Source organism: Aphelocoma coerulescens, chromosome 1 (genome assembly GCF_041296385.1).
Source record: "Aphelocoma coerulescens isolate FSJ_1873_10779 chromosome 1, UR_Acoe_1.0, whole genome shotgun sequence".
In the NCBI taxonomy this organism is placed as follows: domain Eukaryota; kingdom Metazoa; phylum Chordata; class Aves; order Passeriformes; family Corvidae; genus Aphelocoma; species Aphelocoma coerulescens.
The window spans coordinates 7,552,401-7,567,024 of NC_091013.1; the positions used below are offsets into that span (position 1 = coordinate 7,552,401).

The 14,624-nt window shown below is 37.6% G+C and overlaps 1 protein-coding gene across 2 annotated transcripts in view; it reads right to left on the bottom strand.

The window, feature by feature from the left end:
• Positions 1–3,004: 3,004 nt before the first annotated feature.
• USP9X (ubiquitin specific peptidase 9 X-linked) overlaps positions 3,005–14,624 on the bottom strand; it is a 96,270-nt gene continuing 84,650 nt past the window's right edge. For both annotated transcript variants that reach the window (XM_069027638.1, XM_069027558.1), the window contains exons 39-45: positions 12,927–13,112; positions 11,041–11,261; positions 9,868–9,956; positions 7,371–7,527; positions 6,757–6,969; positions 6,220–6,315; positions 3,005–4,782 (exon numbers count right to left, since the gene is read on the bottom strand). In XM_069027638.1, the coding sequence (XP_068883739.1) occupies positions 4,648–4,782; positions 6,220–6,315; positions 6,757–6,969; positions 7,371–7,527; positions 9,868–9,956; positions 11,041–11,261; positions 12,927–13,112 (1,097 nt within the window). In that variant the 3' untranslated portion in view covers positions 3,005–4,647. The remainder of the gene's footprint in view (positions 4,783–6,219; positions 6,316–6,756; positions 6,970–7,370; positions 7,528–9,867; positions 9,957–11,040; positions 11,262–12,926; positions 13,113–14,624) is intronic.

The window sequence follows — 14,624 nt, forward strand, 5'->3', positions numbered from 1 at the left end:
TGCTGCCGAAATCCATGGACCCACCACAACTTGCATTAGAAAATCAGAGCGAAGGACGAGGATGTCTGAATTTAATGGCTGGAATCTCTGTCAACACACTTCCAGGGACAGCCTACCCTAACAGACACTGCAGGGGTGGGGCTGTGCACTTGCTCTTGTAAAAAAAGACACAGGTATGGTTATTGGACACTTTAAAACAGCCCGGGGGAGACTTTTATACCTTCGAAATAAAAGGAAATTTACGGTATGAACCTTAGAAGTTCCACAGTGTGAAAAGTGACAGTGCTCGGGTTGGGTTAAAGCCCTTCCTCCAGTCTGGAATGGAGGGCAAGTCTCAGCCAAGTGACTGTGCTGACACAGCAATCCCCAAAGACCACTGGAAGGCAGGGACAGGACACCCTGGAATGGCACAGAGGGCACACAGAGATTACTCTGACCCCAGCTGCCAGCCCGGAGAAAATGCACTGAGTTCTAAAGAGTGGTTTGGTGTCATGTTCCTCAGACCACCTGCAAGGGGAGCAGGAATCTGCCGCAGGAAGCAGCTGGGATCCTTTCACTTTGCTTTCTGCCACTGCAGCACCACTGTGCAGCACAGGGTTTGTACAAGACACTTCCTACTGCTCCCAGAACACCTCTTTTTCCTGGCTCTAGGCAAGGCAGGTGCAGACTTTATTCCCAAGACCTCATGGCTGTGAGAAAGTGGTGTCATGAACATGATGGAGAGCATGGAAAGACAGGGAGCCAAAACTACTGTTTGTCCTGATTATGCTGTGCTGGAGCAGAGCTACAAATGGGAAACTCCCACACCTGCCCTAAGAAATGTGAGGTTGGCATCAGCATCTAACCCTACCAAAAATTAAGGTGTGTCTTTCATCACAGGGGAGAAGAATTTGCTTTCAATGTGGATTTGAAAGTGTGGGCTAACCAGGTTTAACTAAGATATTTAAACGCTTAATTGGTTACTCTGCAAATTTCCTAACATGCCACTTCTTCCTCTAATTCACGAAGTCAGACTTTAGCTTTCATTTTTAGTTAAATCCATTGCACTGAAAGCTTCCCTGCAATGCCCAGTAACTGGAACTCATGCCAACAAAAACATGGAGCCACTTTGCCCTGACACAGTTTATCAGCCTATTCATTTCTGGCAAAAGACTTAAGAGGTAGACAAAATTTATTGAAACCAAAAATGAAGTAAATTGCTACAGCAGCCAATTTTTGCCCATTTTAGCTTTGGCAGAATGGCTAATCTCATTCTCTCCTGGATCTCAGGAAATATACAGGAAGTTTTGGAACCATAAGTGCTTTTTCATGATACATATGCTAAAACACAAGCTAGGCACAACAGAGTGGCTGAGAAGGCATAACAGCAAATACGGTAACACAAATCTCTCATGTTGTCTAAAGTTTCACTCAGAAAAAAAAAAAGTCAATGGGGAATTTAATTTCTTTCTGGCTTGATTTCAGCAAGATACGCAAACCTGAAAAACAGAGAACTCAAATTTTCAGAGCTGGTAGTCAGCAGGGAAAATAACGTGAAAAATTCCAAGTCAAGCAGAGTCCTGTTCTGCTTGTCCATCCCCACAAGTTCAGGTCCTGCAGGATAAACAAGCTAAGACTGAACCCTGAGCCATCTCCTTCTTGTCAAAGGGGTAACACAGGTGCAGGTGACCAGCTCTGTGACCAAAACGTAGTACATTTACTGATACACAAACAGTGACTGAAGTCTTTTCATATATGGCTGTACTATTTTTAACACTGACAGTAGCAAGTGTTAAAAGCTTATTTTAGTCACTAAACAACCACAATCCAAATGTACAAGAGGGAGAAATTCTGCTCAGTAAGGTTATGGATTTCCCCCAAGGTCAAACTACACGCTAACCCCGACTCAACATCACCTATGGATTTTCAGTTTCTATGTATTCCACGTTACATGGCCAGGAACATGAGGAATTGCTTTACTATTTATTGGCTCATTTTATGGAAGACCAGAGATTCCTTAGAAACTGTTCTAAACAGAAAACAGGACTGAAATCAGTGATGGGGGAATTAAATCTTTAGGCACTTTGAGGGCTACTGCTTTAAAGTGTGCCATCACCAACGAGGTATTGCCAGGTGCATCGCCTGAAAGTCACCTGCCAAAATGCTGCGACAGAAATGTGCATATCAAACTTTTTGCTTGTACAATATTTGTTAAGAAGTACAATTCAAAATGGTTTTGCCCAGAGTGAAGAAAACATTGCACCTTATACTGGAGCTACCTGTTTAAAAAGCAACAGCTGCAGCAAACAATATGGGTTTATCCTTCTTCATGTCACAAAGATGCACAATATCCTCAATTTGCGGCCTGGAAAACAACTGCCACTGCAGCCATTCCCAGTTCTGGGGCAGGGGTGGGTATGGCTGAAGAAAGCCACAGGTTAAAGTGTCACAGGTTTGACATGTCTCTACAATCATTGCACTATTGAAAGCAAACACATTTGGCAAGGCTGAACTAGCACATTATATATTTTACCTATATAGTACAAAATACGTAATAATTGCCTCTGAGATAGCTTGTAACAATTACTGGTCCAAATAAATATTTCAACTTGAGAACTCAGGGTAGAATTTTTTTAGTTAAAACCTCCAACAAGCATCCCCAAACATAAATGGGAACACGTTATCCAAATTTACTAAATCCAGGTAAAATGGTATTACTAAAAAACTATGAAAAAAATCTGAATTAACTTGAGCACTAGGAAAAACATGGAAGCATAAAAGTGATCATTGCTACACAGCATATTCAAAAATCTTCTGTGTCCCTCCCTTGTTACACTAAATGCCTAAGAATGCACTTGGACTGAATTTTCCATTGTTCATTTCAAAACTACAGACCTTTAATTTGATAAGCAGCTTTGTTTCTATCAACTCATTTGTAAAAAACACCATCAAGCTTGTGCTCTTAAATATATATATGTATATATAAAAACATACAAAAAGTACAAGATAAATCACATTAAGAAACTTTTACAGTGTAATTGTCCTGATTATTTTATTCTTAAGGGCCAATTTTTTTTTTTGTGCACAGAATCTCAATGTGACTGTTGTTCCAGAATTCAGCATAGTGCCACTGCACAGAATTCACCTTCCTGTGCAGTCCATTAAAAAACAAAACCCCAAAAAACAACACACACCACAGGACAAAACATTCTTCTTAAATCAAATTCTATTTGTGAATTCAGCAAAATAATTTCTATAAAATAAAACAGCAAAATATTTAAATAGTATAGGGTGGGCTGTATCTGTTTTGCAGGGGTATTTGGTTTTTAGACAGGTTCCAAAAAAATTACACACATTCAAGTTACCAATTTTCATTTAAATACAGTATTTACTGATGTGTTTCTTTAAGTCTTTAAACAAATGTTTATTCTGGAATAGAGATACCTCAGAATTGTATTTGACTAACCAGTAGTTTCTTTTATATTTAAACCCTGCTTCTAATGTTAAGATTTTCTGTATAATGGATAAAGAGCTAAGACAATTCTCGCTTTCAAGTAGAACTGTGAACGAGCAGAAAACCAGCAAGTTAACTTGGTGCAGTGGCACTCACAAGTACTCTGTGATTTTGTTGACTTCCACTTCACTGGGATGCAGTAGAAGGAAAGTGTTAGAAGTTTATCTAATAAGCTCTACCAAAGAAACAAAACAAGCACACCAAATACAGTCTATTATGCTCCAGGCATCCTGGCATAGCAAATTTTTGCATATTTGTTTTAAATCTTTTAAATTCCTATTACTGAAAACTAAGTGTTCTTTATCCCACCCAGAGAGAGAACTGTCAAACATCAGATGTGAGGAACATATGTGAAACTGAAAACCACTTGTTTGTCACATTTTCCCTCCCCATTTTATAGTCTAGGTGTAAGAAGAAAAAGTTCTGAGCAATACAGTTGTCACATTGGGACAACTGCTGTCACGTTTGTTTTTATTTTTTTTTCCCCTCATTGGCTACACTAACTTGGTGTGAAGCCATGCTAAATGTTACAGCATAACTATAGCTTCAAAGTGATTAACCTAATACCAGAATGAAAAAGGCAATGAAAAAAGATCTAGAAACAATGTTACATCACCAATTTTCCACATCAACCAAATAATTAAAAGGTTACCAGCCATTATGTTGCTCATAGTAAAATCGACTCCAGTGGCAAAGAATTAACATGAAACTATTTTTGTGGTTGACATGGATAGGCTTTTTTGTAAAGGAGTTGATCCAACTGCCATGAGGCAGGCAACACTGGTTGCAGAGCGCAGCAGATATATCAAGAAATTATTTTTTTGTTTTTGTAGATCTGTGAGTCTCATCAAGACAAAAAAAATGCTTCTTGCTCAAGAATTAACAGTCAAACATTAATATACTATATACACCTTTGCCATTTACACATTAGCATCAGGCCATTTATTACAAAACACTATACACTTTCCACTGCAGGCGGGTTATATATTGACAGCAATTTTCTGCAGATAAGACAGTGAATAGACTCTCCACTCCATGTTGATTAGGAATAGTTTTTCTAGTTTTAAATATTAGCCAGACACAGAGAAAGGTTGGACTGTAAGGCCTGGGTGCACAGTCTTGATGGAGCAAGTTAATTGATTATGTGCATTTCACTAATCTTTTGTCTGAGGCGGGGAAACTTCTTCACTGCCTTCGTAGTTTTCTTGTGCTCGTTGGCCAGTTCGCTGAGGGTTGTTCATATGATGTGCTGCCGGGCCCGTATATGGCTGTCCATGCACGTGGTTATTCTGCAACAAAGCACACACATTTCAAAGGGATTTAACCTGTGGGCTGCCTCCTGACTTCCTGCCTTCCCCCTTTCCACTCAGACCACTGCAAAGTATCCTCAAGGACACCAACTTCTCATGTACCTACATCTCTGTGAACATACATCCCAGTTGGTTCTCTGATTCACACCTTTCACTTACCTTGCCGATTTACACACAAGGGAAACAAACTTTCAACTTGTAAAGATAAAAGGATCAGTTGAAACAGTAGTCTCATCTTTTGAATCACAAACAGTTACATGCAAAGCAAAAGCAGCAAGAAAGGAAAAAAGGAGACCAAGAGAAGTTGCCTATGTGCTGTCACATTAAACCGTGCACACATTTTATTAACAGATTCAACCAGCTTGATTTTTTTCCCTAAAACAATGGAAAAAGCAAACCTGTGTTTATGCAGCATACTTTAATTTTTAAGGGGGAAACCTCAGTGTTACAGAACTGAATGAAATATAGACCAGCAGTTTTCTGCAAATGCTCTGCCCCAATTAAAAAAGTCACACACAGATCTGGCAAACGAAAACACCTGATTTATCTACTGTTTTGCAGAATTTGTGGAGAAACTAAGAGTATGAGGACTGTGTGTGTGTTAGTGAGAAATGCCATCTCTTGCAGGAAAGTGAACACATGACAAAGGCAATGGTGAGGTTACGGAATGTGTCTGAGCTCGGGAGTTCAGGAAGGAGTGGGAAAATCTGCATGACTTACCAACTGCTCTGCTGAGAACATCAAGTAAGGAAAGCAAGATGGAGGGGAAAATGGATTTGGGCAGGAAAGGAAATTAAATTAGCAGATTTGGAATATACAAAATGAATTGGAACAAAAAATGGCAACTAAGTGAGGGATCTAAAATTTAGTCAATTCAATAAGAAGATCCTAGTTATGATTTCTTCCAGATCTGGCTTTCCACTAGAAAGTATTAACAAAACAGCCATTTAACATAAAAAAACCAATCTGGATTTCATATGCACTTAAGATTTAGAGATCAGTGTTTATAGCACGAGTTACATGGCAACAAAGCCATCTGCTTTTTTCCAAAAGCCTTCCAGTTATCCAAATTCAGGCCTTGAGACTTGATCTTATACTTGAAAACAAGAAAGCAACTCACAAAATATTATCAATACCAGTAGATACAACAGAATCCAATTCAGTATGCACTAGGCTGTGATAGCATCAATCTCTCTGCTCTTTCTGTGGATGATTAATCCCTAATCTGTTAAAATTGTCACCTGAAGCTCTGATGGTGAAACTGCTCCTGGTGAAATGGAGGTGTACCTTTATTCCTCCAAATATGGTATTTGACAATAACATGCTTCTGGCTAAATGTTATAATTTAGGTCACCATAAATGCTAGAAAAAGCAAACCTGAAACTCTGAATAAATAGTTTAACTCAGAGCTTTTACCTGTTGATACTGGGAACCAGGTGAATGGGGATACAGAGGGGCATCTTCAGGTGGAGAAGACTCATGTTCATCTGGGGCATCAGGATCATCTGGTTCCTAAAGTTTGAAAAAGCCCATTTAATCTCCTTCGGTAAAACATATTACAATTACTCTAGCCAGAACCAATCCTATGTGGAAGTGATTGTTTCAGACATGCCAGTCATGTTTTAGACATTTAGAGAAAAAATCCACCCCACTCTGTCACCTACAGCTTGTATTGTACTGAATAAAAATTTCCTCTATCAACGTATTACTGGAAATATACACCCATTCAATCTACTTTAAAGGGTCAATTTCAATTCTGTAGTGCTAATTCTGTAAGTGACAGATGCCTATGGGAACAGTAATAAAAACTGAAAAATAAAAATATAAATCCATATTTATAAAATACTTATGAAATGTTTTATCTCTTTAATGAGTGGAGACTGTTGCCAAGGCTAATTATTTACAGGAGCACTTTACTCAATTTTTTAATTGAAAGTCAAATTAATTCTTTACCTCCTCTGGACAGAGTTCACAAGCCTTTGCAAGAGTCATTCTAGCACTGTGTGACCTCTCTAGGAAGTAGCCATTTGATGTTTCATTGCTCTGTATTGGTGGAGACCAATTATTGTAGGTGTATTGGGGATTGCCAGTGTATGGTCTACGCTCCAGCTCATCTCCAAGCCATTCCACTGCCCAGGTCCATTTTCTCTTCAAATCGCCATTGCTCTGCAGATGAAATGTGAACAATTCACAATTATTTCCTCTATTATTGAAAACAGAAGTATTTTTCCTTTCCTATACATCAGCTGTCAGAGAAAAGACCACCAACCTATCAGCTGCTGTTTAAAAGAGCTGCTGTTTATTTTTTCCCCAAAGAAAACTTCAATTTTGAAATGAAGTCTGCAGATTTGCAGCTGCATCACAGCTGCAAATGAGTGTGAATTTAACCAAACTGCTTTCAATCCCATATAATGACTTTCTGATACAGGAGGTTCAAATGAGTTGTACCTGGAAGGTGTAATTTAATCAAGGTGCTAAAAACTATAGAATGGTGGGGTTTGATTTCGGCTTTTTTTGAAACATAGAACTGGGAGAAAAGCAGCAAGAAACAGAATAAAATGTATCACCTGAAGGATCTGGTAAGCTACAGGGCAGTTGCTGAAGAGAGCTACCATGCACTTTATACACTGGTAAGCTCTTTTCTGATAATGATTCTTCGAGCGCTGAATGGTGTCGAAGAGTCCATCCCTGTCATCTGGGATTCCCTTAAGTGCATTGTGAATCCTAGAAAAAAACAAACCAAAACAACGACAAAACTTTAAGTGTTAAAGAGTTTTAGGATTTGAATTAAGGCTCTATATACAATGTAATTATAAAAGGGACAGTTGATGTTCTGACTTCTGGTGCTAGTCAAGATGTTTTTTTAAAATCAGAAAATTAACCTGGCATGTCACATATATATAACTTAGTTTAAATATTACCAAACATGCTAAAACTATAACTGAACAAGATATATAAAAAATGCAAGTATGATTAATTCTAGTCACAGTAATCAACTTTAACAGTTTCATTTTTATTACTAAGTATCTACTGCATTTACAGACCAGCCCTGTTAACCCAGTAGGTCCTTACAGAATTGGAACACTTAAATCCACAACAGAATGATTAATTACACTCGATTATGCTTCTCAAAGACACCCTTTACAGGCAGCTCCTCTGAAGGGGAATGAATGGTACATACTTGTGCATGGGGATAAGGGAGTTGGGCATCCCTAGAACTAAGCCCAGTTTCTGTGCCTTCTGCTCTTGAACAGGACAGAGGAATTATTTACTACCCTGAAACTGTGCAAAAACCCAGAACTGACATACTTTTGGCTTTGAGAAAAAGTCAGAGGGGGCACAGAAATTATACTGATGTCTCAAAGAGCTACACGCATGACAGGGAAAGTAACTGCCCTCTTTCCTCATAGCCTTGGCAGCAGTCAGCCCAGGCTCCATCTGTAAAGCAGTGATGAGCTTTACTTCAGTTAATTTAATTTAATGGTACTTGTACCATTATTATTCCAACCTTGGCACTTGAATTTGTCAAATCAAGAGAAGTTTAAGAGAGTGGGTCTGAAGCCAAGGGCCAGCAGCAGTGATCTTGCAGTACCAGAAGACAAGTTGCCCCAAGGGATGCACCCTGCCCAAGGTCAGATCAGGCTTGTTTTCCAGGAGTTATGGGACACCATTTACCATGCACAATTTCACTGTTTGGTGGGGTTTTGTTTGTTTGTTTTTTAAAGAGAAGACAAAGATCATTAAAACTCTCTGATGATCACAGCAAAACCAAGAACAGGGCAGAGACAAGTACTTCAAGCTACGGCCAGAAGTGGCAGCAAGAAGTCAGTGGATGACTGGAGCTGGCCATTTAATACCCTCTGCAGAAGCCTAACACAATTCCATACAGCAGTGCTACTCCTGACACTGCAATGGAACATGGAGTGATGTACTTCTCCAGGGAAGCCATATCACAACATTCCACCTCCATCATACCCTGTTATTCCAAATATAGCATTATCCCCAACAACCACTTCCATTATTTCTCACTTCCAGTTCAACCCTAAAAATCCATTATTTTACTTCATTTCTGTTAAACTATGCCCATCCTCCAACATTCTGTGGACTTATTTTATGGAATTATTTGTTTATGCAGAAGAAAAAGTTAAGATAACTGCATTATTTATGCATAGCAATTCCCATAAAGAAAATTAAGAAATCCCTACAACTCAGTCACCATGTTTTGGAGTGTGGTTAAGCCAGACCACCATCTCCTTTGAGTCCCTCCTAAAATAAGGCCAGGCAATTGCTAACATCCTAAAAGAGCAGCCTCCTTCCACAGCTAAGGACAGGAGTGCACATACCCAACAAGTGTGCTCTCACTTAAAGTATTTGAAATGTCCTATGAGACACAGTTGGAAATGATTCAGTAAATGCCATACTACCTATAACTGCTTATTATGAAACAGTGACATTCTGGAACACTGACAGGTAGCATATTGGTGACATTTGTGTTATCTCACCTACTACTTCTATAATAAAATTCTGAAAAATTGATAACTTTCAAAAGCTTTATTTTGTAGACATATAAAAATTAGGTTTTAAACTGAATTAATGTGTAATATGCTGAAGTTACAATTCTCTTGAAATGTGATCATATAGAGAATACTTATGTGTGAAATATACTTTTCTGCATGTCTTGGCACCACTCCTACAACTGATGTGCTCCTGAGCAAGCCCAGGCTGTCACTGACCCACCTGAAGGGGATGTTTCTAAGAATCAATCTGAGCCCCTCACAGGGAGACCACTGAGGTTAACCTAAACAGCACATTCTCTTGTATGTGAGAAGTCCTGGCTTTATAACAAATTTCTCAATAGTAAGGAAAGTGAAAAATTGTACTTATCTCAGAATTTCAGATAAAAGAATGAAAAAATGCTTTATTTGTGAATTTTTATTTAATACCTATTAAAAACAAACCTATGTAAAGATAAAAGGATCATTTGAAAGGATTAGCAACAGAACCACTGGAAAAACAATCTGCACAGAACAATATTGAACTATAAAAAGACAGGTAAATACTGACCTGTGAGTTTGCCAAGAGTCCTCAATTAACAGGATTTGCAGAAGCAGATCCAAATAAGGTCGAAGCTCGTATGTGTATGAATATGCAACCTAAAAAGTGAAAATGCAGAAAACATAAGAAAGCATTCCTGGAGGCATGCAGCTTACACAGTGAAATACAAGTACACAATTCATTTGAAGTCTACTCTAATTCAAAGGATATCTCAAGCTACAATACTTATTTTCTAGAAAGTGTTGGTTGTGTCAGGAATTTTGCGGGTTGCAATTTTGTTTTGTTTTGAAATATAGTAGTTATGTAAAAGCCAAAATGTTTCTTTGTGACACAGGGAAGCCCCACATCTGAAGCCCCAAGCACGATATGCTGAATAAAGTACCTTAAAAAATACCTTCAGAAAAGGAAAATTACAAAATGGCATTATGCACTGGTATTGCTGCTTTTAGGCAGTGTTCACAGGTTATCTTCAAAGGTTATTCTAAAATGTGAAATACATGGCTAGCAAAATATCAGTAAAGTGATTTTTATGATTCTTTCAAGTGTCAAACAAAGGGACATAGAAAAATGTGATGTTACATGAAAATAAATGTGCAAATATACACAGAAGTATATATATAAATAATAAGTAATATAAATAATAAGTAAATATATAACAGAAGTAAAAAATTTTATTTGCAGTGGAGAAGTGTAACTGACCTTACAGAGATTACAATGGAAATATAAGACAGTATCAAAGATTATTTGCTGGGTCTGAAACCAAGTATGTTCTGCAGACTTGTTAAAAGAACCTTATGAACATACTTGACATAAATACAAGGGAGTTTTTAGGAAATTATTTCAACTTCCCATGCCATCTACGAATCTCTTTTATGGATAATGACAGAAAGCTTTAACAGATGCTGTTGAAATACACAACCACCACCTCGGTCTACTCTCCACACTTAACACATCATTCCTGACTTGTTAAAGGTTGATTGCTTCCCATAACTCATAAAGCACTTCCCACAGTACTCCAATGTGATGCACAGACCCAAGACTGTAAATACTGACAGAGGATGCCATCTTGAGGAAAGTTTATAGATCAAGCACCTGTTCAGTATTTAATACAACATTCTTACACATAAATGCAGAATCATACACATTTTTAATCCCATCTTTCTCATAGCTTTTTACTTTTACCTGCCAAAGTAGTTCACTGAGGACTGTGGAAGAGAACTGAGGATTCTCCCAACAGCAGAAACGAAGCAACTTGATGGTCTCCTCAGAGTTGCTGCAATCTTCAATAATTTTCTTTACATAACTAGTTCTCACAAACAGAATGTCTGCTACATTCTGCTGAAGTGCCATTATAGGTTGAGATAAATTAGGATCACCATAAGGGTTGGCAAGTGGGGGATTACCTGGAACAAACAGTTGTCAGAGATTAAAAAGTGCTGAAGTACTTTTAGTGTAGACACTTCAAAATACAAACTGGTGTAACTTATCAAAAAACATAGGTGGAGAAAAAACACAAACACTCTCTTAACAGCTGACTTTCTTTGAAAAAAAAATGGTATGAAATAACTTATTTTTATGTTTGTGAAGCTTGACACTTGCTGCCTGAGAGAGCTACTTCTCCCTCTCTGATAAGATTATGCAGTGACAATCAAAGCAGAACAGCTGGAGACATGTTCATATGCAAGAGGAGAAATCACTGAGATTCCTCAGAGAAATCCTCTTATCTCCCAAATTTATCTATTTCACTGCTTGTGTAATACAGCCCAAGTAATATTTTAAGTGTCTGTTTACTTCACAAGACAATGCAAAAGTGTTCAGAGGAATATCTATGTTAAAACGGTCCCATCTGAATCTCTGGAACGTAGAGAATAAATACACTTTTGTAATTAATATATCTTTTTAATCAGCTTCATTTTGTGTAGTGAAAGAATGCTGATTTGCTCCTGATGTTTCTAAATTTAGCAGTGTTTTGAGTTATTGTTTGAAGATGCCCAGAAGTCCAAGGGAGAACTTTTCCAGCTTAGTAAGCTGAAGCAAAAAATAACTTTATTATGCAAATAGTAATCATAATTAGTAGTCAAAGTAAAGTTCATACAAGTAATCTTTTTTAGTACAATATCATGACTACAGTGAATATACAACTATTTTTCACAGGTAGAATATCTTTTCAGTTTAAGCTTCAAGTAATGCACTGGAAAAAAACACAACCAAAATTGCCACATGATTCTGAAGCTTATTACAGCACAGTAAAGTTTTCAGTTCATTAATCTCACTATAGCATAGTCTAGCCTATTGACTTTATAGCCTGACACATCAAGCTGTAATGAGTTTGCCATTAAATAGCTTCTCTACAGATTTCTAATTAGGTTTTCTAAAATATGCTTAGCGGAACGTGTACAGATACAGGCTATAAAGTCCACATGGCCCAATATTCTGTCACCATTTCTCAAAAATAACTCCACTCTATTCAGCTACTGGAAATGTTAATGCTTTACACTCTGGTTAATCAATTTCTAGCTGATTCTTTATCTTTTATAAATTGAAGCGCTGGCTTCTGTTCGCTGTCTTGAGTTTAAATGAGCACCAAATCATAATCAAGAGCTACCTAAAACAATGCAACATCTCTTCACTGGTAAGCACTATTAGTTATCTCAAAACCTGCTATGGTGATTTTCCTGTACATATTATTTCTGTAGTCTATTTTTTTATCGCCTACACAGGATAAAAGCATCTTTGGACAACTCTTTACAATGGGCTTAAACTATTCTAAAAGCATTACTACTTTGTAATGAGCAACCTCATACTTCACAAAATATTTCCCAGTATTTTTAAGGAATAAGCCAAGCAGCACAAAATACAGAACAGATTTCTGTCTTGGTCTTTTTAGTATAACAAATCAGTTTTGCTTCTGGCAAGCAGATTTGTGTCTTTAAATGAAAGATGCTGCTACACATAAAAGCAAAACATTTTTCCAGCTAATCCACTTTATAAATAATTGCTAAACATGCACAAAAAGACGTTTACTGATATAGCCAATGGATCTAAAGCAAACTTAAAATTTACTGTACCATTGATAGAAGACTGCATCCGTGATGAGACATTGCAACAGCGGATCAGTTGTGACACGACAGTGTACAGCTTCCCCAGCTCAGCATACTGGTATTTAATTGGAGGGCCTGGACCTTCATCCAGAGCCACCAGCATGAAGGTTGCAGGAACATTTAGTTTCAGAAGTTGTGTCTTCTCTGCTACACCTTTATGGGGCAGGGAGGGGAAAAAAAAATCTTGTTTCTGGCACTGAAAATACATTATTTTTAGAATTTTTAAAAAGAAAAATAACAAGAGTTTACATGACTTGCAACTTTTTAGTTCTATTAAACCCTCATTCATACTTTCTGGGGAAAAATAACCAAATCAATAAAGATGCACAACATAACTATATACAGCTGAAAAACCACACTGAAGGAGAGTTGTAAATTACTAGTTTCAGAAGTCTCGTGGACAATGAATTGTCCTTTTGTTGTGAGGCCCAGCATATGAAAAACACCCACCACACCCCCCCCCCGTGTATTTTGCTATTTTTCTATCATGTCCTAGATACATCAATTACAAACTTAAGACATTTCTAACTGTGGCATACAATGTAATAAATGCAAATTACATTACAAAATCAGTAAGAAAACCTCCAAAATTCCAACCAACCAAAAAATCCAAACCTACACCTGGTTTTACTGCAAGAAGAATATCTTGCACATAATACACAAGTACTTACCAGGAAATTCACTATGTCCCTTCTTGCATTGTGTTTCTTATTTTGGTTAAAAGTAATAATTTTTCATACATTTCCAAGTCTTTTCTTATTCTGAAACACAACTGGACCTTACCTTCCATCTTTCTGATAAGAAGAAGTGTAAGTGCTTTTTTTATGGCATTTTTTCTGATTATGCTAGATAGTTTTGTAGTTGCATCCTGTGTAGAACTGATCTCTCACTTGCTTTGATGTGAACAGTTTACTATTTGATTTCTCAAAATGTCAGACAATTTAATCTTTTTCACAGAATGCAGGAATGATGCTACTGTGGTTTTTGATGAATGAACTCTACATCCATACAGAAGCCTTCAGGTAACAGTAGTAAGACAAGGACAACAGCTTATTGTATTAGTATTTCCAGGTTTATCTCTGCAGGGTAGATTGTGACAATGATCAGACCCACAAATAAAATTGTATTTTCCTATCTAGTCCTGAGTGCTCTCCTACTCAGAGGCCTGAACTGCACTGACTATGAAAAGCTAGTGAAGAAGAAAAGAGAAGTTGGAGTAGAAGATTTGCATCTCTCTTCTCTGCAATAACATTAATTCTACTCTGGGGGTCATGGCAGAAACCTGCCAGACAGATAATACTTTGGTAGGCAAAGTATATGAAAGCAACAGACATTACAGGTGTAATTAAATTAACACAATTGTCTAGATTAATTTTAGAGACAGGAAATTAAATTCCTTTAAAATGGTCCACTTCCTGCATGAGCTGATAAACAGCAATGGTCAAATATTTTACAAAATTTCACCCCCACCCTCTATCAGCAGGACACTGTCTTACTGCTTCAAGCTTCTCATGTTTATCTTCCAAGGATGATAGGGAGACTGAAGCCCCACACTCCAAAGAGGAGGAACACAGATGCTAGGGAGCATTTATATGACATGTAATGATAACAATCTCCCTAAGGATGGAAAACTGGATTCTCCTGCTGTTACCTCTGCAACTGGAT